Here is a 23,025-nt window from a genome sequence, read left to right as displayed (position 1 = left end):
TATAACTTTACCATTGCCAGTTATATTGACGTACTCCCTACTCTTACCTGTCAATCACTTTCTACCCACCCACTAGGATCTCTGGAAAGCCACTAGTTGTGATCAGTGGATTATCCCATTATTTAAACATCTAATAGTTTGTCCACCTGAGTGAGAGGTGAAGAGGAACACATCTACAGCATCTCCAGATCACCAAGTAGTTCTTTTTCAAATGGCAGTAGGATTGCCAGTCCCAGAATGGAGACAAGGAACATGAATCAAACACTACACATCCTATCAACCCCAGCCGGCATGACATGCAGGAATGCATTCTAGCCCATGACATGAAGGAATGCATTCTAGCCCATGACATGCAGGAATGCATTCTAGCCCATGACATGCAGGAATGCATTCTAGCCCATGATATGCAGGAATGCATTCTAGCCCATGACATGCAGGAATGCATTCTAGCCCATGACATGCAGGAATGCATTCTAGCCCATGATATGCAGGAATGCATTCTAGCCCATGACATGCAGGAATGCATTCTAGCCCATGACATGCAGGAATGCCAGCAGCTGTTTTTGTTGTGGTCCTACATAGGTAGATTTTACAATAATATTTATTGCAAATGCACGCATGAAAAAGAACCAAATGATGAATTAAATGAAAATAAGACATAAGCCAAGTGCTTATACATAAGAAAAGTTATTCACTAAATTTGGAATTCTTGCAAATTAAATCCAAATGGGAAAAGCGGATGCAAAAATAGCCACGTTGGAAGTCTGGCTGAGTTGGAGATTTTTTTCCTGTTAATTCTCAAAAAAATGTTGAGTAGTGAAGAACCCTGAAAATGTGAAGATTATGTGGCTACTGAATAAGAATTTGCATTGGACTAAACCAGTAAAAATACCTGTATTTACAGGCCAGTAAACACGCCAGTAACACTCGAAGACCCCTGGATAAACCCAGAATTCTCAGAGGCCCACAGATAGTTGTGGATCTGATGACGATTTAAACAATATTATTTTGGGCGGTATTCCCCCTGTTCTGAGAATATCAGGTGTAACTATCTAGAACCCAAACGTGTACCTTGCATCCCCTGTGCACTTTCTGTATATTCTTATTAGATTTGCTCAGTAGGACTTTCTAAAAACAGTATATAATAATAATTACTATTATTATTCTTGACATATTTTTACCAAATTCATCACAGCTCAGAAATGGCACATGTCCCCATCTCTTAGGGTTTAATCCCTTGAAAATGGCTGGAGTACCTTTGACATCAGGACAGTGTTAGTAAAAATACAAGGCACTATGTACTATATACAGACCACAAAGAACGGCTGGACTAACACTTAGGAGAGTGCACACAAAATAACTTGAGAAAACGTCTCCAAATTTTAGCAGCAAAATGTAACTCAACTCAGTAGAGGGTGAATTGTCATCTCTCTTTGAAATATCAAACAAAGCCATAGAACCTTCTTCTCTTCTGCACATTCAATAATGATTGGCGCTTGTTCTGATGTTAATCTAAAGTATTCATCCACATAGCGCAGTTTAATTATAGGGGCTCACTAGTGCAGCCCAAATTTATTCAAAGAGCATCCACAGTACAGACGTTACGGGACCCCCAGTAGGCCTCTATAACTAAGCTGCGCTTTGTGGATGAATACTTGGGATTGCTATAGTTTGCTTTCTGTGGGGGCTGCAGCAGATTACACACAATAGCTGCACTGGGTTTAACTACTGTGTCTTTTGGTACTGTATTATACCAGACTCCTAGATCATATCAGATTTGTTCTGATGTTATTATAACTATTTCCAATAAAGTTAGAAAAACTCAGACAGTGAAACTTTTTAACCTCGAGACACCTAGTTTGTCTTGTATTTTGTGAGTTACTTATCAACTCATGTCAGCTCACTGTTTAGTGAATAATTCCCTAGACTGAACACTCCATAAAGTTCAGCTAAGCCGTCAAACTCTATTCTTTGATTTGACAAGCATTGATTGGTAGACACAATATCTATCCTACCGAGAGCTAACTTGGTTATGATGAAATACAAACCATACTTTTTCTGAGCAGGATGAGTTTCTATAGCTGGTGTGTTCTGGCCGTTCTCATGTAAAATTCACTAGGTAAGTACCCAAACAAACACTGCTCATTCTATTTCATATCTTTACTACACTTGGCCCACACAGCACCAAAGTATAAGCAGCTCTTAGCAGGGCTGTATCCACCTCCTGTTTCTTACGTTAACCTGAACTTGTTCCTCATTTATTCGTTGATTTTAGAACTCCTACGTGGAGTTCTATGGAATATATCAGAGCAATACAAATCATAATCAATGTGGTGAGGCCAGCAATGTTCTTTGAAGTTCTCACATTAGATACAAGATTACGTCTTACATGTCATACCTGATACTATGAAATATGGATTTAATGATAGGTTCCAAATACCATCCACTGCAGAATGTCGTGTTCTAAATTATTTCAAGTTAATGTCTTTGGACAGCATGTTTTGTTGCCCCATTGGCTCTAGAGAATGTCACATTATTTATACTTGGTCATGGCATTGAATGGCCCAACATATCAAGCCAGAAAAAGAGCCTTTGGGCGCACGCTCTTCGCACTGCAGCTATGTCTGCGCTATGATATGTTGGCCCATTAAGATGTTTCAGTGGCTCGAAAACACATTGTTCTGTTGTGCGAGAAACCAAAAGATCAAATAGTCACGTCATTGCTGCACAGATTTCTCTCTCTTGGAAGGCTTCATGAATCAGTAGGGAAGAGGGACATTTTAATCATGGGGTCTATTCTTTAAAAACAAAATGTAACCCTGTAATGTATTGATTCTGATGTCAATAGCTTGTCCCTGCAGTCTTTTCAATGTATACGAAAAGGCAGTGTTTACATTGGTGCATAGCAACACCTCTAGTGACAATCACTCAGACGGCCACTAGAGTTGCTTTCCAGCTTAGTGCTGCACATACGTTCAGTGTCTCCACGCACTGCATGGAGACGCAGAATGTTTCCCATAGCGATGCATTGATTCAATGCATTTCTATGAGGAGGTGCTGATTGGCGCAATGTACCAAGTTTGATAATATCAGCCATGGAGGCGAGACCAGCCGAAGCCAGATCGTCACGGCATGGAAGAAAAGGTCGGTAAAATCACCCTTTTACTGGGATTGGGGGGTGGGGGTGGGGCTAGAGTGTCAGGAATACAAATTTGTATTCCTGACATTATAGTATTCCTTTAAGAATGTGCTCAGGGTAATCCTCCACCTGAAGAGACTACAATCCTGTCGCATATAGAGGAAAATCCCTTTAGAAAGGACTACAGAGAAAATCCCCTTAAATGTCATTAGAGTCTAGTCATTAGAGATTCAAACACCAGCCATAGAAATGCAGTATGAGTATGTACGTGCTTTAATAGTGCCCTATTCATCTATGTTCCCGGCATTGCAGGAGTTAATGTAATTTACATGCCATGCCTTATATATGCCATGTAAATACTAAATGAAAATTAAAAGCAATTTAAAAAATAATAGCTGTAGAAATATTTAGAAAAACAAAAGCACAAGACATACCTCCTGACTTTTGGTTAATCTCAGTACAGCCAGCTCTGCTTTAAGCATGAGACAGTTAATGTCTTTCAGTTATTGAGATTCACCTGTGATTAAGCAGGTATAACCTGATTGCAGACTCCGAGTCCTGGAACTCGGAGTCTGCAGTACCCCCCGGTATACCGATGTCTTTCCTCAAACAGTACAGGAGTGCGCACACGTACATCTCGCTAATTCTGTTTGGGGAACATTGAATATTTAGTAGATAATAGGCGATCCAACTGCATGGATTAGAATTCATTTCTTTCCTGCCCGGACCTCGTCATTGTCACATTATTGGGTGACAGATCCACTTGATAAAATTAAACTGAACAATTGTGCACAGTGACTCTCCATACATTCAACGTAGTTCTTTAGTTTTACCTTATGAAGTTTTACAATGAAGTTATTTCAAATTGCTGATTTTCTTTTCTTTTTTTTGTGGCAAAAACTAATATTAGTTTGAATTTAATTACAGAATGTGTTAGCCGCATCACAAATAAAGTAATGTATCCTCAAGGGTGTATAGCTGATTGAAGTGTGCAAGCTATGCCTGCAGCAAGATATGACAATAAAAGACTTTAAGGTGTCACTGCAGGCGAGAAATGATTCAGCAGTTTCTTTGTCTTTCTATTCAATGCTTCGGGGATGAGAGAAGTCAGCTAGCTGACCTCTCTAAGGTGAGGATTTTGCAAACTTCATACGGAGACGTGCATGGGAAGAAAGGTTAATAAATATCTTCATGATCAGCAGTCTTGACAGCATAATCTAGGGATATGGATCCAAAGACAGACACAAGGACATCCAGCATTCCGAGCTTTAAGGATATCCAGATTGGGTAATCCTTAAATCTTGGACTTTTACAAGTTCTCAAGGCCAAGATTGGGGGCTTAAATCAGGTCTTTTCAGGCTAAGGTGGGAAGAACTCAAGCTTTCCACCATCTTAAAGACCACAGCTCCCATCAGCATGCAGGTTTTTACTTCTGTTTGAGTAATCAGTCATATGCTAGCAAAAACCGAAACAGACAGGAAAAAACTATTGGTCAACAGAAGATAAAGTTGGTAGACAAAGTATGGACTGAGTCAGACTAAAACTTGAAAGGACAATAATGTCTAAGCTTTGGCACTTCAGCTATTGGCTTGGTTTGTCATGATTCTCATTCAGCCACTTCCTTATTTATTGGCTATGTTTTGGTGGAACACAACTTATGTCCATCAAGGATGCTTAGTGACTATAATACGCAAGGGCAGAGCACTTTTTAACATAAAAATACTCTGTTTAAATGATCAAGCAAAGTAAGAAGACATATCTACAAACTGACATGCTATTTACATTTGCTAATCCCCAAGTTTATTTCATACTATAGCAATTTTAGCAGCCGTACTGCACAAACCATCCTACAGTCTATCCCTGTAAAAGGCTAAAACTCCTCTTGTGGACATTCTCATAAAAGTAAAAAAAAAAACACAAACCCAAAAGGAAAACAAATGAAATAAACATATAGAACAATACTCCAACAGAAGATAACCAATGTCCCTGTTAGATTGATGCCTCTGTCAACAGGTGGTCTACTTCTCCTTTAAATTGGCTGGACGTGGTGGTCTGCACACCAAATGTGGAGCAGGAAATTGCTATGGGCTCTAATTCCAACATTTTCTGGATGTACAAAGTGGTTATTTCTGTAGAGAGCACTTTTATAAACCCAAAGATGAAATTGAACATAGTCATAAAATACATAAATACATACATAAGGTCTGTCCATCAACCTTTGAAGTGGACGTTATTAAGGTTTAGATGCCTGTAGTTTATGAAGGGATTTCATTCATAAGTAAGTCCTTACACATACTGCAAATATACCTGTTGGCTTATTCTCAATAAAGGAAACCATGCCTGCAGAAATTAGAAGTTTTCTTGTGCCTCATTCTTGCTCCTAGGTGCCAAGTCTTTGTGTTTGACAGGGCATGGTGGCACTGGTACATCTACGGGCAAGCCCTGCTGCTGATATCCATAATTAACGTTGCCACATGGGAAATGGCGAAGCCTGAACAGGGGCACTTCCTGAACAGTGGAAGTCAGTGTGGATGGCTCTAAGAGCACGGAAGAGCCTGGGAGTCTACCAGAAGTAATCCGTGGGGCAGCTGTACAGGTCCCCTCATTAATTACCCCAGGGTTTCCAGAGGATTCTCTTTCTGCAGGTATTGGTTGATCTGGAGATGGAGAATTTTTTGGCAAAGTTTTTCCCGTAAACCAAGAACCGTACGTTGGATTCCAGAGATTAGTTGGCTTATTTTTGGAACCTCTGTTACTGTGTAGCTCGGATGGGTGGTTGGCTTGAGCAAACACAGTATTGTCATGTCCTCCACCCAAAGCCAATGTGGAATCTACATGTTCCTGTGGTTCAGCATGTACTTTATTAGGAACTTTTCCACGGCTGCTGGGTGGCACTGGAGGGGGAGATTGCAACTTGTGTATGATTTCTTTAACTTTCTTTTCAGGCGTAACAAGCAATGGTGGAATTACATCAGGGTCTTCTGGACGAGTTGGAACCTTCTCTTCTTCCTCAATCACAGGTCCATATTCTACCGGTAAGGATGTATTGATCACATCTGGATCCTGCAGTAAAATAAATGTACCATTACATATATAAATAGAATATTTGTATATTTAATTTTGTTTGAGAAATAATCTAATACAGATAGATATATACAGACAGGAGTCTGAGGGCAGTGAAGTGGGTGTGACAAAACAAAATGTTCTCTAGATTCTCATTTATACAGTGTAATCTTGGCTCTAGAACAGCAATTGCTAACCTTGGTACTCCATTATATTTACTACAGAAGTAATAAAACAACAATGTTCATACATTTTTCTATTGATAGTGTGGTTTCCCAATGTTTCCTTTTATCTAAATGCACATTTGTGAAATGTAGTTCAGGAATGCATCCATTCTGGCGACCTCTATACCTCATTTCAACACCCGACAAAACCCCCAATGGGTCTGCATGGAAAATGAGCTGCTGCACCCTACAGACCTGGCTACCCTCATATGGATACCTACACAGTATCGTCCGCAGGCACAGTTGGCCCCACCCCACACCAAGCTCTTCCTTAAAATATGGGATAAATATAAACTTAAATTGTGTGGAGACAGGGAATTATCGCTAGCAACCCCAATATTAGCCCTGCCATACAGGATCCCGATGTTCCACGCCAAACAATGGCACCACAGGGGAGCCACACATTTATTCCACCTCTAGGATAATAACTCACTGAGAGATTTCAAACGCTCCAGAATCTGTACACACTACAGAATGCCTCTCAGTATTCATACTATCAACTACAATAATTCTTGAAAAGGCAATGGAACATAGGAACCACCACTCCCATCTCCACACATATTGCCACACACTGGGAACACATGTGTATTGATAAAAAGATGCTACCTCACTGTAAGCCGGTCTCTATGTGCTATAAACTAGTTTCAGGCCATACACCCTACGTTGCATCTAAGCCAGCGCTTAGCTGGGAGCAAGACCTCAAATGTCCCATACCCCCTAACCAGTGGGAACGAATACTTCAGGTGACCAAGGGCCTAATTAAGCACTCAGTCCATATTGAACAACACTGCAAAATGCTGTACCGCTGGTATATGGTGCCAACGAGATCAGGTAGAACTTTCCCAAACACCTCTTCGCAGTGCTGGCGATGTGACCTACTCAAAGGTTCCATGTTACATACGTGGTGGCAATGTACAAACCTGCAACCGTTTTGGAAAAAGATCCAATCCTTAATAAAAGCAGTAGTAGACTACACGCTCCCATTTGACCCCTTAAAATTCCTCCTTCTAGACCTCCCACCATACTTTCCCAGGAGCAAGAAGATAATGGTGCTCCACATCCTACTGTCGGCCCAAACACTAATAGCGACAGCCTGGAAAGCCCCCGTGGCACCAACAATTAGAGAATTGATAAATGTCCTCGACAAACACTGTACATATGAGAAAGCTTTACGACACTCTTCCCACTATCACAGCCTTGTCAAATGGCCTGGGACATGTGGGACTCGTGGAGATCGGCTAATCCTTGACTCTGTAACCCCTGATTATGTGATATTTAGTAACCCTGTTCTAGACCTAAAACATGAAAAAACACCATTTGTATATTTGTACTGAATCCTTGCACACCATGCCTCACCCCCACTTTTAAACCAACAGATAACGAACGCAGAAGGAGTAAAGACCACTGCTTGGGTTCCAACTCCCATAGTATGCCCTCTAGTTTCCCCCCTCCCTAAAAGGTAATCTATATGGAAATAAGAGATGGACGGCTACTGTTGCACAATGTTTAACCATACGCTTTCATTCATATGACTGGAGGTGCCCACCCGCGCCCTCTCTCTGGTTGCGAGTCCCCCATTCAACTCGTATGCCCACGGTCCACCACCCACACAATCTAACATCACAGTGGGTCGACCTAAGGCTTATCCTGTGACACACCCTACCGGTTCCGGGTATCTAGAAGTGCGGACGTTCTGTGACATGTGGCTGTCCCCTTGGGTATAATGATTTGTACAATTTATTCGGTTTTTATTGTTCTTATTGTCTCTGTGGTTTAATGCCGGATCCATTTCAAGCTGTATCTAAACAGAAAGTTATGCTATAAAAAACAGGAACTTGTCAAATATTATCTAGACCTCTCAGCCACAGGGAGAAATACCTATATATAAAGGGAAACGTTTTATTCTTGATAAAAGGTTTAATAAGATCGAAGTGTTACAATATAATTTACATAATATTAATCTATCCACCTGGATCCTAGCAGGTATCACAAACATTGAATTTCTAATGGAAGGAGACACCATCAAATCTTTTCAGCAGTTATATCAAGACTTCAATTGATCCAATAGTGAGATTTTCAGTTATATCAGAGTTAAGGGACTTTTAGATACTTATTATTGTAAAAATAATTGCAACAAAATTTAAAAATGGGATTTTTTTTAAATGTAAAATCTACTGTGCTGCATTATTCAAACGTGAAAATGATGATATTATAATTCCTGCAAAGGAGAAATGGTCCCTAGAATTGAAAATCCATATCAAATAGGAACAATGTATTCACTAAACACTTGCAGTATTTTCACAGAGAGCTAACATTTCCAGTTACATCGTAAAATACAATCATCATCTCACACCCCTAGTTTCATTGTAATGGTGCATTTAAATCATTGCTGCCTTGCAATCGGCATCTGTTATAATCACCCCTAAATAATGGGGATCTTATAAAGCGGATTCTTGTTATTGGCTAACATTATTACTGCAAAATGCGTCTACATTATTCTCCTGAACACGTATCTCTTTTTCATGCTGGTCACTGGTGCACGAAAAGTGCTGCCCTGCAGTATTTATGCTTCACACGCTGCAGTAGGAAACTAGTCCTTGATTAATGAATTGGTTTCCTTTCGGGAGCTTGTGATTTCTACAAACAACCGTAAAGTACTAAAGTCAGCAATTTCATGTCCCATCTGGTAACACAGAGAAGTGGAATGTGTTGGGAAGCATGGTTGGTCAAACTCTACATTAAAAGTGTTCCGGAATCGAGGCGTCTGTGTACGTTAAAACTTTGCAATTAGCTAATTGTTTGTAACTCTGCAAGACATTGCTTGAATTAGAAATCCACTTGGAAATACAGTGGGACCTCGGTTTACGAATGTAATGCATTCTCCCGGACGTTTCTTATTGCGAAAAATTTGTAAACCGAAACGCGGTTTCCCATAGGAATGCATTGAAAACCAATTAATCCATTCTGGAGGTCAGAAAAAAGTCAAAATGAGCTGGCATGGAAACCAACCCACAATGCAGAACACACAATAAAAGGCATGCAAACGACGAAGCTCAGCTCCCTACCTTTCCACCGCTTGAGAAATGCACGAAAAAGCCCCAAAACAACTGCAAACAATTTCCAGAATGGCTCCAAAACTCGATGCAAAAGCCGCTCCAACACCTCCACACTCGACGCCACGTGCTACCCACAGGCTCCAACATGCAGGGGATGGTGCTATAAACCTCCCAGGCGCAATGCATCCTGGGGAAACTTGCTTTGTATTGCGAAAAAAGTTTGTAAACCGAGGAATTATTTTCAATGGATTTTCATTTGTAAACCGAAAATGATGTTAACCGAGGCGTTTATAAACCGAGGTTCCACTGTAGATAATATCTATTTCTGTATGTCCTTTAATTAAATCCCGTAGGTAGGTTACACAATGACATTCAGCGGGATACAGATTCACACAGTTACATTTTTTAAAGCAAGTTTTGAGATCTGCGGTTTGGCAGCCCTCCTGATAAAGAATGTTAAGTTAAAGATTAGCTGGTAAATATTATTCTTGGCAGGGGATAAAGGGGTTTATCCACTAAACTTTCCATTTTCAGATGACAACCAAGTGACAGTAGAGATTGTTCCCTCGAAACAGGAATTGACCAATGAATCACATGTTTTATGCAATGCATTGTTGGGGGATGGGCCTTTGGGAGCTAAAGTTGTGTTTGTTGGATTCTTTGACCCTACAGTTGGTGTAAGAGTCTGGAGGATAATAGTGTTAATATTATTATTATTATTATTATTATTATTACTTTTATATCACAGATGTATTAATATATTAATAAGAGATATATTATTAAAAAAAAGATCAGTGTTATAGGTTACTTAGGAGAGGGGTTGATGCCCCCGGGTGAATGCCAGGAGGGGGTGCCAGGTCACAGAACCTTGATGCACACAGTTAGGTGGTTTGGTGGGATCATATTGAATATCTGGCTACGTAGAATGTGTTTGTCTCAGGATTTCATTGAGATCTCAGAGACCCCCTGTAACACACTGCTCATTTTAGAGCCAAGCAAACTTGCACAGGTAGACGGGGATATGTCGTGACATCCCCACCTCTCGGTCAGTGTAGGGGGTAGCGACTTTTACTTTGGGACAAGCTCTGGGTGTTTCTGGAACCTAGCCACACCCCTGTTTTTTTTTTTTTCATAATTCTTTATTTTGGTTGTGCATAAGGAAAACAGTAAGCACTGGTGCGCCACAATAGCGACATCAGAGTATAGGTATGAACATTTGCTTTACAGGTTGTGGTCATCAATAGTCTGGCACATTTTTAGTTAAAAGAAACAACATAAGAAGAATCAACGCTAATCACTTAGACAGGCTAGTGGTTTCAAAGTAGAAAATGACATTCAAGCTTGGTCTCATGCGATTACTTTAGAAAAGTTGGTGTTGTCAACAATAACTTCATGCTTGGCATATTTTAGTAATTATTAGATTTAAGTAAGTATTAAGTAATTATGAAACGATTGGCAAGTCTCTGACATTTTTAGCGAGAAAGCAGTACATTGCCTATGAATGATAATAAAACAAGGTATGTTATAGCTATTACGTCTTAATGGGCATAACAGCAAGTCAATACATGTTAGGCGGTGGCAGTAGAGAAGTTGACAAGATGCGCACAAACAGTATATAGACAGGCAAATTCGGAATGTACTGCACTAATTTGCTTTTGTGATAACATGCTTATGCGCCTGAAGATAGATGCAAATAGCAAGGGTTATTTATATTGACAAGAAATAAACATCGTTTAATCACTGAGTGAGTTTAGATTCAGTACGGGCACGCTTGCATTAGAGCGAACTGGTGACGGTCACTTAACTGAATTAAAATATTGCAAAGTAGTAGAGCTTAAGGAGTTAGAGTCCAGCGTTAATCTGCTAGCCCGCGTAACCACCATTTACAATACAAGTTAAACAGCAAAAGTTAAAACGCTAGATTCAAGCTTAATTAAGATGATCAGACATGTCTAAATGGCGATGCAAAGAGTCTAAACTTACACCAGGGAGAGACAGCGTGATCTATGAGAGGAGTGACAGCAGGACATGGAAAATAAAGGCATACGGCATATGCTGAGTAGATGCTATTTTTACGCTGCATAGTCAGGCTTAATTGTCCGTTCCCTAACCCCTGCACCTTTCTGTGCTGTGAGACGAGTATTGAGTGTCCAGCTGGGCATGTAGCTGACAGAGAGCAAGCCATGGAAGGACATTCCCGTTGAAATCTCACTGTCCCTCATGTTCCTCTGCATCGTGCTGCTGGGCAGATTATGTTGCAGGGCTTGCTGAGTCCTTTGAATTTGTGGCTCTCCCGTCTCCAACCCGATTGTTGTTGTGAGCGAAGGCTTGATGGGCGGGCTGGACCGGTGTGTTCCACTGTGCCGGCCCCGGGCTCTGTTTGAGCGGCCGCCTGTGCCCTCGGTTCCGGTTTCACTTCTGGCTGGTAACGGGCTGCCTGGCTGATGGAGTGTGCGTGGGCTTGGGGCTGCGGTTCGAGGGACGTTCTCTAGGGGCTCGAGGCCCAGGAAGGCTGCTGTGGAGACCGGATCCAGATCCAGGGTATGTGAGCCGGGTAAGCCAGGAGGTTGCTGCGGTGTGTGGCAGGGCTATGTTGTTGCGTTCCCATGCAGCGAGGTGACAGGGCTCAGTTTATCTTGCTGCCCACCGGCGGTTTGTGCACTCGCGTCTGGCTGGGGCCTTCAGGTCGCCATGTTGGCGGCACAGTGTACGTGCGAAAACACTCTGCTTGCTGTTCGGAGAGCCTGCCATGCCACCCGGGCTCTCCTCTGTGGGGGCTGGGATAACCCCCCCGGCCCGAGGGGGGGGGGACCGGGGCCTGTGAGGTGTGCTACAGGTCTGTGGTAGGGCGACCAGGTTATCGCCGGACAGCGGCCGTCTGCCCCGCGTCTACCCCGAGTAGGCCGCAGGCTCCAAAGTCTCGTACCACTGGGGCCCCGAAACTCCCGATCTCGGAGTCCACGGTGGTGCCCATCCCTATCCTGCACACCTCTGCGGGCCATTCCGCCTAATTGGCAGCGGTAAGCCCATGCTTTTCATCAGTTGTAGGTGAAATTTGCTGGAGCCTCAGGGCCATGCGACCGGTCAGCATGGCGGTCAGGCCCCGCCCCCCGCCACACCCCTGTTTTATACCAAGATAATGTAAATGTTACATTCACTGGCTCGGTTAGGTTTGCATTTTGGCTATTTAGGTCTCAAGTTTACAATTCCCTTTGTTAATTCTACACAGTTCGCGATTCAGTGAATAAAGCCCAATATTAATATTTGACGTTGGCTCGTTCTCTAATGTAAGCTGTTAATACCAAGCAGGTTCCAATGATCCCTCTACTAAGTAATGGGAGCCCAATCCTCTGGCCCATGGTCCAGTAATTTACCATGCCCCCCTAGTACTACCATTGTCCTTCCTAAGTTAACTGCCAGGCTTAGCTCAATTCTCTCACCACTACTAGTGCTTATAACACCCACATATTGTGCCAGGGGATTGCCAAGTTCCAATGGCACTAAGTGCTCTCTAAAAAAAAAAATTCCCTAATATTCATATAACTACTATACCCCTACATTGTGTGCCAGTCGATGCCATATGCCCACTATATAAAAAAAAAGAAGTTCCTTACCTGCCAACTCTATATGCATGAGAACAGACTCATTTAATTCAATAATCACTGGATTGTAAATAAATAAAAAAAAAGCTAAATTATCATTAATCTATTGGTGCAATTCATATTTCCATTGACTATAATTCAGTATTTTTATACAATTTCTTCCAATTTGGACAACTGATGTGTATACAGTAATGATGGTGTGTAAAATTAGCACACAGTACCGACTACACAAGACAAACATTAACCTCTTTAATGGGCACTATTAGAGATCGCCCCGCGTTGACGCTTAGAACAAGTTTAACTTTCCAATGGATTTGGTAGCAGTCGCCGTTACAATGTAGCAAGGTGATAGCACACGCCACACGGTATCTGCACCGGATTCAGATCACAGAATTGGAAGAGATGTTTTTGTAACGCTGAGTTCTTATTATATCTTCTGATACTTTAAGCCTTACTTTTAATCTGTACGCATTGTCAGTTTTGCCGTACAGTGGTTAATTAAACAACAGATTAGGCAGCCAGAGGTTAATGAAATGCTGCAATTAATTGATTTATAATTGTCTTTTTATGATACATACTCGACTGGCAGGAAGCCCAGGTCTTGGTGGGAGATCTGCATAATGCTGCATTATAGAGGGCTGTAAGCTGGGGGTAACCAATCGAGCTCTTACAGAGCAAAATACTAAATATCTCTCATAGAATTCTTAAAATCTCTATAGAAGAACAGAATCAAAACGTGAAATTCGCTCTGAATTCCAAGCAATTTCCACTTTACTGAATAACCCCGAATTTATTAGGTCAGTTTGTGTTTTGATCAACTTTTTTGTTTGTAATTATTAAGGTCCATACAATAGCTATCAATTAACTTATTATAAGCACAATGTTCAAATTACATTGACCTTTCTTACAAACACCCCATTTATAGTGATAACAAAATTGGAAGCTTGAAAACCTGCTGACAAAGTGCAAATCCCATCACTCACAGTGACCCAAAGAATTCACTGAGTCTAAGAATCCTTTTACGTTAACACAGAATGTGGGCCCATTTTAGGTTCCAACCAAGGGGATAACAACACAGCTCTAGGCAGTAGGTCTGGGGTAGGCAACCTTTTGGTACTCCAGATGTTGTGGACTACATATCCCATAATGCTCGTAAAACATCACAGAGATTTAATCCATAAAATCCGGAGTGCCGAATGTTGCGTACCACTGCAATAGGTGATGAACGCATGGCTCGGCTACCTGGGTGCAGTAGTCAATTCTCTCCAGTATTATGGCAAAATGTGGTCTGTCTTCTGGCTGATGCTGCCAACACTGAGTCATTATTCGATATCTACAATAAAAAGAACATAATCAATATCTTTATAGACATTTTTAGATATCAGTATATACAGCCACATTTCCTATGATCATGTAGACATTATTAGATATCAGTATATACAGCCACATTTCCTATGATCATGTAGACATTATTAGATATCATTATATACAGTCACATTTCCTATGCTCATGTAGACATTATTAGATATCATTATATACAGCCACATTTCCTATGATCATGTAGACATTATTAGATATCATTATATACAGTCACATTTCCTATGATCATGTAGACATTATTAGATATCATTATATACAGTCACATTTCCTATGCTCATGTAGACATTATTAGATATCATTATATACAGCCACATTTCCTATGATCATGTAGACATTATTAGATATCATTATATACAGTCACATTTCCTATGATCATGTAGACATTATTAGATATCATTATATACAGTCACATTTCCTATGCTCATGTAGACATTATTAGATATCATTATATACAGACACATTTCCTATGATCATGTAGACATTATTAGATATCATTATATACAGACACATTTCCTATGATCATGTAGACATTATTAGATATCATTATATACAGCCACATTTCCTATGATCATGTAGACATTATTAGATATCATTATATACAGCCACATTTCCTGTGATCATGTAGACATTATTATAGATCAGTATATACAGTCACATTTCCTATGGTCATGTAGACATTATGTATAAACGAGGTAGCCCTGTTATAGATTTAGTGCCACTCTTTGCTGTTTGATATAATTTGGTGAGAAAGGGTTAATCTGGTGCCCTTGTCCTTACAGTTTAAAGGGACACTATGGGTCAAACTTTGAGTTAGAGAACTCGACAGAGAGCTGACAGATCTGTGGCTATCTTACATTTTATTCAATTTACTGTGTCAGTCAGGAGATCAGTTTCCAAGATATTTTGTTATTGATTTGATCTCATATGTAAATCTACACGTCCCTTTTCAATCCTTTCTCTTGTGTTAGAGGTACAATGCTGTGCTGTCAGATCAGGGGTAGCAGCAATAGAGATATTAGGTGGGAACTGTAGTTAGAAAAATATAATTAATATTTATTCTAAAGTCAGATAATTGTATTACTCACAAGAGCGTTCAATTAAAAGAAACTACCCATGATTAAGGGCTCCCCCATTGGTATATCAACTAATGTTTCTTTATGAAGTCAATGTTACTTTTAATATTTGCTCAATAAAGACGATCCGAAAGGGAGAGAGCGTGTGTTTGTATGGAGTAGAGAGACAGATTCGTGTAAGGCAGTATTATGTTCTAATAGTGCAATTTATTAAAGCGACACTCCAAGTAACATCCTAACCACAGCTTACTGCGCAGTTTATGGAAGTGGTTATGGTGCACGGAGTCTTTGTATTCAGGCCCTCTAATCTTTGCCAACACAGTGAGCTGATTGCCAAGAATAGAGTTCCTGGCAGCCATACCCCGACCCCTCTACTGCCATGGAAACACTGTGGAAACGTCATTTATGTATAATTTATATAACTTCGTCCAAGTGGACAGCATGGATGGACTGCGAGCGCTGTTGGTATCAGTAGAAGGTCCTAAATGTTTTCGTCAGAAGAACCCCATTTCAATTTAAAACACTCGAAAATAGTTTTACAAAAACGAACGTGACTGCACCCAGAGACTCCATTCGTCATAAACAATACAATTATTTGTACAATAAGCTGCAGTGGTTATGGTGCTCTAAGTGTCCTTTCAAAACATCTTGAAAATGGTTTTACTGTAATATAACAGACCATTTCCATGCATTATTAGCAGTGGGATTTGCTCTCGACAAGATATGAAATGATACGTTTCCACTAATATTCTGGGCGCCTTTATGCAGCAATTATAATGATCATAGAACGCACTGACAGAATAACATTTACTGGTATGTAGGCATTGACGGGGACATTTCAAATATTAGACTAAAGCAACCAAATTAGAATAATTCTCCAAATCAGCTTTTTTTCCCCCCTTTCCATTTTGGCTATTTCCCCCCCCCCAAAATGTGTAATTTCAAGACCAGTTCTTGACATTTCCTGATTCAATAAATAACCCTGAAGGTGATGTATTTCCAACTATTGAAATGCGAAATTGTATAATGTTACTACATAGTTTTCCCATCTCGGTCCAATGTTTTCAAGCCACTAAAGCATTTTCGAGATTGCGTGCGTTAAAAAGAAACATTTCATTACGAAGTCCCCCAGCTGCATTTTGGGTCTTTTTTTCCAGACTGTATCTGAATTATCAAGAATTTGTCACATTGAATCTGTTCGCTGAGCTTCAATATGTAAAAAAACACGGCCTCCGAGTCAATGGGGATTAACTATTTCCATGTACCACCAATAGTCAGGAATCACACGCTCACCCTCCCTAATGTAATTATCGTACACTATTGTCAATAGAGAGGATAATTAAAGGAGTCCTGTATGAACTCAATTGCTCTCAGTGATTGGATGTGGAAGCCCATGTGTGAGGTGAATTGTAACACTACAAGATTTCTTAGAAAGACTCCCAACACTCTGAGTCACTGGCGGTCAATGGGTAATGTCAGTTCTTGAAGCTTGGGGATAATAGTCCCTCTTTATTATTATTATTATTATTACTATTATTATTATTATTGGTATTTATATAGCGCCAACTTATTCCACAGCAATTTACCATTTACACTGCTTGTAAGTTTTAATTTATAAATTTATTTTATTTATTTATTTATTTATAAAATATTTTACCAGGAAAGATACATTGAGATTTCTCTCGTTTTCAAGTATGTCCTGGGTCCACAAATTATTGCATTGTTACAGTTAGTGTACAATAAAATACAAAATATACAATATATACAACATTTAACATAAAACAGGTAGGAAATATATAATCAACCATGACAGGTACATTCTGTTTTGAGGTATGTAGAGAAGGATCTCTTAAAGGACTTTAAACTTAGGGAAGATTTTAATTTGTGCGGGAGGTCGTTCCACAAATGCGGTGCTCTGTAGGAGAAGGAGGATCGGGCTGCTTTCTTTTTGTATTGAGGTAGACTAAGTAAAGTGTTGGTACTGGATCGGAGGTTGTAGGAAGTGGGAACAGCCGGGGAAAGCATTGCGTTCAGGTAGGGTGGGAGTTTTCCAGAAAAGCTCTTAAACACAAGGCTGGAAAGATGAAGGGTGCGTCTGGATTCCAGCAACAGCCAGTTTAGTTCTTTTAGCATGTCACAATGGTGTCCTGTAATTACATTGTAGCACAAATCGGCAGAACGAGTTATACAATGTGTTGAGTTTATTAATGTGGGATTGCGATGCAGATGCATATACTACATCCCCATAATCAATGATTGGCATCAGCATTTGCTGTACAATCTTTTCCTTTACTGAAGGGCTTAGGCAGGATTTGTTTCTGTACAGGGCACCTAGTTTTGGATAAAGTTTAGATGCAAGGTTTTCTATGTGCAGGCCAAAAGATAGATTGGGGTCTAACATCATACCCAAGTATTTGAAAGAGTGGACTGCGGTCAGTGTGCCATTTGAAATTGTTTTGATGGATAGGTGAGAATTGTGTAATTTGTGTAATTTAGGTACTGTTCCAAAGATCATTGTGACAGTTTTGTCAGTGTTCAGGAACAGTTTGTTTTTTGCGATCCACTTTTCTACCTCTGTAAACTGGTCTTGGAGTACAGCCTCAAGCTGCGGTAGATCGGAATTGCTCGCATAGATTACCGTGTCATCTGCGTACATGTGTACATTTGAGGATTTGCAGACATTAGGCAGATCATTTATAAATAATGAAAATAGTAGGGGGCCGAGAATGGAACCTTGGGGAACACCACACGTGACTGGGAGAGGGAGGGAGGGAGAGGGAGGGAGTCGCTGTCAGAAATGGACACATATTGTGAGCGTTCCGATACATACGATCGAAACCAGTTTAGTGAATGATCACCAATACCTGAGTTTTTGAGTTTGTGCAGTAGAATGTCGTGGTCTACTGTGTCAAAGGCCTTAGCAAAATCAAGGAAAATAGCTCCAGTTAGGTCTCCTTGTTCCATGCCAGTTTGGATGTCATTGCAAACTTTTAAGAGGGCAGTTGTAGTGGAGTGATTCTGGCGAAAGCCCGATTGATCAGGGGTCAGATAGTTTGATTGTTGGTAATACTCACATAGTTGCGTATGGACACATTTTTCTAAGATTTTTGACAATACTGGGAGCAATGATATTGGGCGATAGTTAGAAACCAAGGTAGTGTCACCACTTTTATGGATAGGCACTACTCTTGCAGACTTCCAAAGTTTGGGTAAGTATCCAGACACCAAGGATTCATTAATTAGAGTTGCGATGGGTTTAGCAATTGCCGGTGCACTGAGCTTCAACAGCATTGCTGGGATTTGGTCAGGTCCGGACTGGTTTTTCATTTTTAGATTATTAAGATGTTTTTCAATGACACTAACAGGTACAGGTCTAAAAGTGAACTTGTCTATATTGGGCGTTTGCAAATTTAGTGAGACCTGATCCACATTTGTAGTTTCAGGATGTGTGCCATTTATTAGCTTGGCAATCAGGGCAGTAGAGCATCCGACAAAATAATTGTTAAAGGCATTTGCTACATCCAAGGGAAGTTTCAGGGTTTGGTTATCCACTTTGACAGTGGAGGGTTGGGAGTGGATTGGGGGAGTTTGTAGTTTATTTATGACTTTCCAAAAGTTTCTAGGGTTTGAGATGTTATTGTTCAGATTGTCATAGAAATATTGGGCTTTGGCCAATTTTGTTTGTTTTGTGCATATATTTCGCCATTGTCTATACGCACAGTGATCATTCATAGAGCCAGTATGCTTAAACTTTGACCACAAAGAATCCCGAAACTGGTACATTTGGATGAGGTCAGCTGTGATCCAGTTCATATGTGCTCCTTTTACCCTCACCTTACGCAGCGGGGCATGCAGATTCCAAATTTGTAGGAGTTCAGACTGAAAGAATTCAACAGCACAGTCTAGATCTGGGATAATGTTTAATCTGAGCCATGGGAGGTTCTTGATGTCCTTTAGAAAGGATTCAATATTACATTTTTTGAAGGACCTTGTTATTTTAACCTTGGGAGAGGATTTAATAGCCTTTATTTTGCGCACACAGTACACTAAACAGTGATCACTGAAAGTGTTTGGGAGAACACCGGCCTCCTGGATTCCATCAGGAGAAGTGGAGAGAATCCAATCTAGCAGGGTATGGTTAAGGCTTTTAATATTTATGCGAGTTGGGGAGGAGATTAATTGCGTTAGCTGCAAAGTCTTAAAAAGCGTGCAAGAACTATTATTTTTAGGATTCAGCCAATCAATATTAAAATCTCCAAAGACCAACAGTTCACTTTTAGGGTTTTGAGCAATGGTTTCACTAAGGAGATGGGCTATGTCAGAAAGAGTATGCACAGGGGAGCTAGGTGGGCGGTAGATTCCTGCAACAATTATTGATTTACTGCACGGGATCTCAATTGTGCCAGAGAGGAAATCAAAGGTGGCAGGAGGACTAAGGTTTTGTAAAGGGGTAAACTTTATGGAATTGTCAACATAAATAACAATGCCTCCTCCTCTCTTTGCTCTGTCATTTCTAAAACATGAATACCCCTGTATTGCAATGGCGGTGTCTGGTATTTTAGTCGTTAACCATGATTCTGAGAGCACAATGATTTTTGGTTTGTAATGGGAACACCAGGCTTGCAGTGCATCCAGTTTAGGGAGTAAACTACGGATGTTGCAGTGCACAAAAGAGAGGCCTTTTTTAGTGGGGAGATTAGGACTAGAATTAGCTGAGGGACCTGGGTTAGACTCCACATCATTTGCAAGGGCAAGTAACATAAGGAATAGGAATTTGGACATCATTTTTGTTTGGCTGTATAGTGAATGTGATACTTTATAATTTTGTGAGGTGGGGGTAGGAGGGCTATTTTTTAGAACTCTCCACCAGCACTCAGCAGATAAGTTACAGGAACAAAGTATGCCATGGTGTATGATAATTTGTTTTCCAGTTTGAGGTGTGTGCTTATGCTGGTAGTGGTGTGAACAAAATTGAATTGAAAAAAGGGTTATTAAGAATAGCAGTATGGTTATATTTGGATTCATGTTAGTGGTATGAGGTGTGTAGTTGAAAATGAAACAAACAGAAATTGTGAAAAACAAAAATTAAACAAAAAGTATATAGTATTGGTGTGTGAGATAACTATTTGTAGGGAGAGAGGGTATGTGTTCTATAGAGTTAAAAGATTGGAAGGGTGTGATGATCAGTGTTTGCACCTGTCAATTTCAAGAGGTTGAAAGTTGTGTGGGAGACTATCTATAAATGTAGAATTAAGCATGGGGTGGGTGGGCACCGAGTCTTCCAGAAGGCTACCTGTTTCAAAAAATTAAATAGAAACATTCTAGATGGATAGATACATATATTTATTTAAAGGGACACTTCATGCACTTTAACAACTTTATCTAATTGAAGTTGTTATAGTGCCGGTAGTCCCCACTCCCAACAGTTTATTTTTATTTTACACGGGGAGGGGGGTAAGTGATAAGGGACATCAGGGCTGTAGATTTAGGAATATATCTATGTATGTCTAAAACTATAGTGTTCCTTTAATGAGATCAAAAATATACTCGGTGCCAAAAAGATTGTGGTGACACCAAACATAAAAACTCCCCACAGTGCAAATACAAACATTACTGTTGTACATCACCTGTGTATCTCAAGCTGGACTTTGGAAAGGCCACCTCAGGTATTGAAATTCGAGAAATCATGATTCCATATCTATCCCAGAATTCCCAGTTCATTGGTAAAGGGATTCAATAGTATAAGGAATACAAAGCTGTATTCCAAACACTATAGTGCCCTCTGGTCCCCTCCCTTGTGCCCCCCCCCCCCTTTCCAGCACATAAATGGTTACATAACCAGACATTATCCAATGGCGAGGACAATGGCGCATTATGCCCTCCCCATAGCAACTCATTGCCTGAAAGGGATTTTTCACGGATTCTGGATGTCTCAGGATGTCAAGCATCGTATAAGAGCCTGTTAGAATCCTGGAAGTGCCCCTATAGCTGTCTGATTGACAGACACTGGAGGCAGACTTAGTCCTGCAAAGTAACCATTGCAGTTTTTCAAAAACTGTAATGTTTCACATTGCAGGACTAAGTGAGACAGGGACACTGCACACAGACCATGTCAATGAGGTGAAGTGGTCTGGTGAGGTGATACTGTCCCGTTAAGGGTATCTGCAGAACCACAGTGTAAATTCTGAACCACGATCCCTGTCTGGGCTCATTTGCATGTAAAGCTGGGAACTCTGGGATAGTTGTGGAAACATGATTTCAGCGCCAATGAAGGATTTCTCAATGTCCAACTTGAGATATGCAGGTGATGCTCATGATGATTTAGGGACAAATGATTCCTCATGCTTATGGTTTGGGTGGTAGACCAGGGGTGGTTAGTGGACCAGTTGGTGACAGATGCCTTAATGACGGACCACTATTCAGAGAGAAGGAAAGGGGTTTGAATTTAAACACTAACAGTGTCTCTGTCAGCTTAACTACTCTGACCTTAAATCTGAAATTCAATTTAAATTCTCACGTTAGTAAATAATGCTGTAAGGTTTGTTTCAGAGGTAACCTAACATTTATTTTGCCTGTATACTACATGTACATTAAGAAACTCCTGAAATTTTATTTAAAAAAAATGTTATTTCTCAGATATTAAACTGATCATGTTGAGAATACGTAATATCTCCAGTTGCTTATTAAGTCTTGCCATTTTTATTTTTACTAAAAACCCCAACCCACAATGAGAATTAGGAAAATAATTGTATAACAAATATGCCTTACCATTAACTGTAGTCACAGTCACTATTAACTGTAGTCACAAAGACTATAGTTAGCCACTATGGCCAGTTTTCACTTAAAAACCCCAACCACATGAGGTAGAGTGGCTGTACATGGATGAACATGGCACGGAAGAGGTGACATGAGTAAAACGTAGTCAGAAGATAAAAGGGCTACAACCACCTTAGATTACTCATTCAAGTAATGATGTCTTTCAGAACCACAGAGCGCACTTGAAAACAAGAGACAACCAAGCTACATTAGGTAAACATTTAGGCCTAGCCTAGTATCCCCAATAAAATAACAAGATCACCCATACACAGGTCCTGGGCAGTTTTTTGGTGGATCCATTCTTCCTCCACTTGTTACAAACTCCAGAACCTCTTGGTTACTTTTACTGGGATAAGGCATGTACCCCAAAGAGAATATCTCCCATAGCAATACTCCGAAAGACCTAAACGAAAAAGAGAACGGCAGTGAGCAGATACCAAGCGTTCACTCGATCAGAAGACTAAGCCCTCATTGGTGGAATCACCTTGCATTGGGAATAAGTGACATATCCTGATAATACAGCTACATACCTCCAAACAATTCACATGGACAGAGGGAGACACTCTAATTTTAAGGGGGTGGGTGGGGGTGTGACCATGGGCTGATCTGTTAAATTTTAGGTAACTTACTAAAATTAATTTATAGAACCAAAATATAATTTAGAACAAGAAC

The 23,025-nt window shown here is 40.4% G+C and overlaps 1 protein-coding gene across 1 annotated transcript in view; it reads right to left on the bottom strand.

Annotated features, from left to right (window-relative positions):
• Positions 1-5,085: 5,085 nt before the first annotated feature.
• The window catches only part of ALK (ALK receptor tyrosine kinase), a 713,383-nt gene continuing 695,443 nt past the window's right edge, over positions 5,086-23,025 (bottom strand). The window contains exons 27-29 of the mRNA XM_063441954.1: positions 22,622-22,756; positions 14,327-14,417; positions 5,086-6,202 (exon numbers count right to left, since the gene is read on the bottom strand). Coding sequence (XP_063298024.1) covers positions 5,489-6,202; positions 14,327-14,417; positions 22,622-22,756 — 940 coding nt within the window. The 3' untranslated portion in view covers positions 5,086-5,488. The remainder of the gene's footprint in view (positions 6,203-14,326; positions 14,418-22,621; positions 22,757-23,025) is intronic.

The sequence above is a fragment of the Pelobates fuscus genome, chromosome 2 (genome assembly GCF_036172605.1).
Source record: "Pelobates fuscus isolate aPelFus1 chromosome 2, aPelFus1.pri, whole genome shotgun sequence".
Taxonomy (NCBI): Eukaryota; Metazoa; Chordata; class Amphibia; order Anura; family Pelobatidae; genus Pelobates; species Pelobates fuscus.
This window is presented reverse-complemented; position numbering and strand designations above follow the sequence as displayed.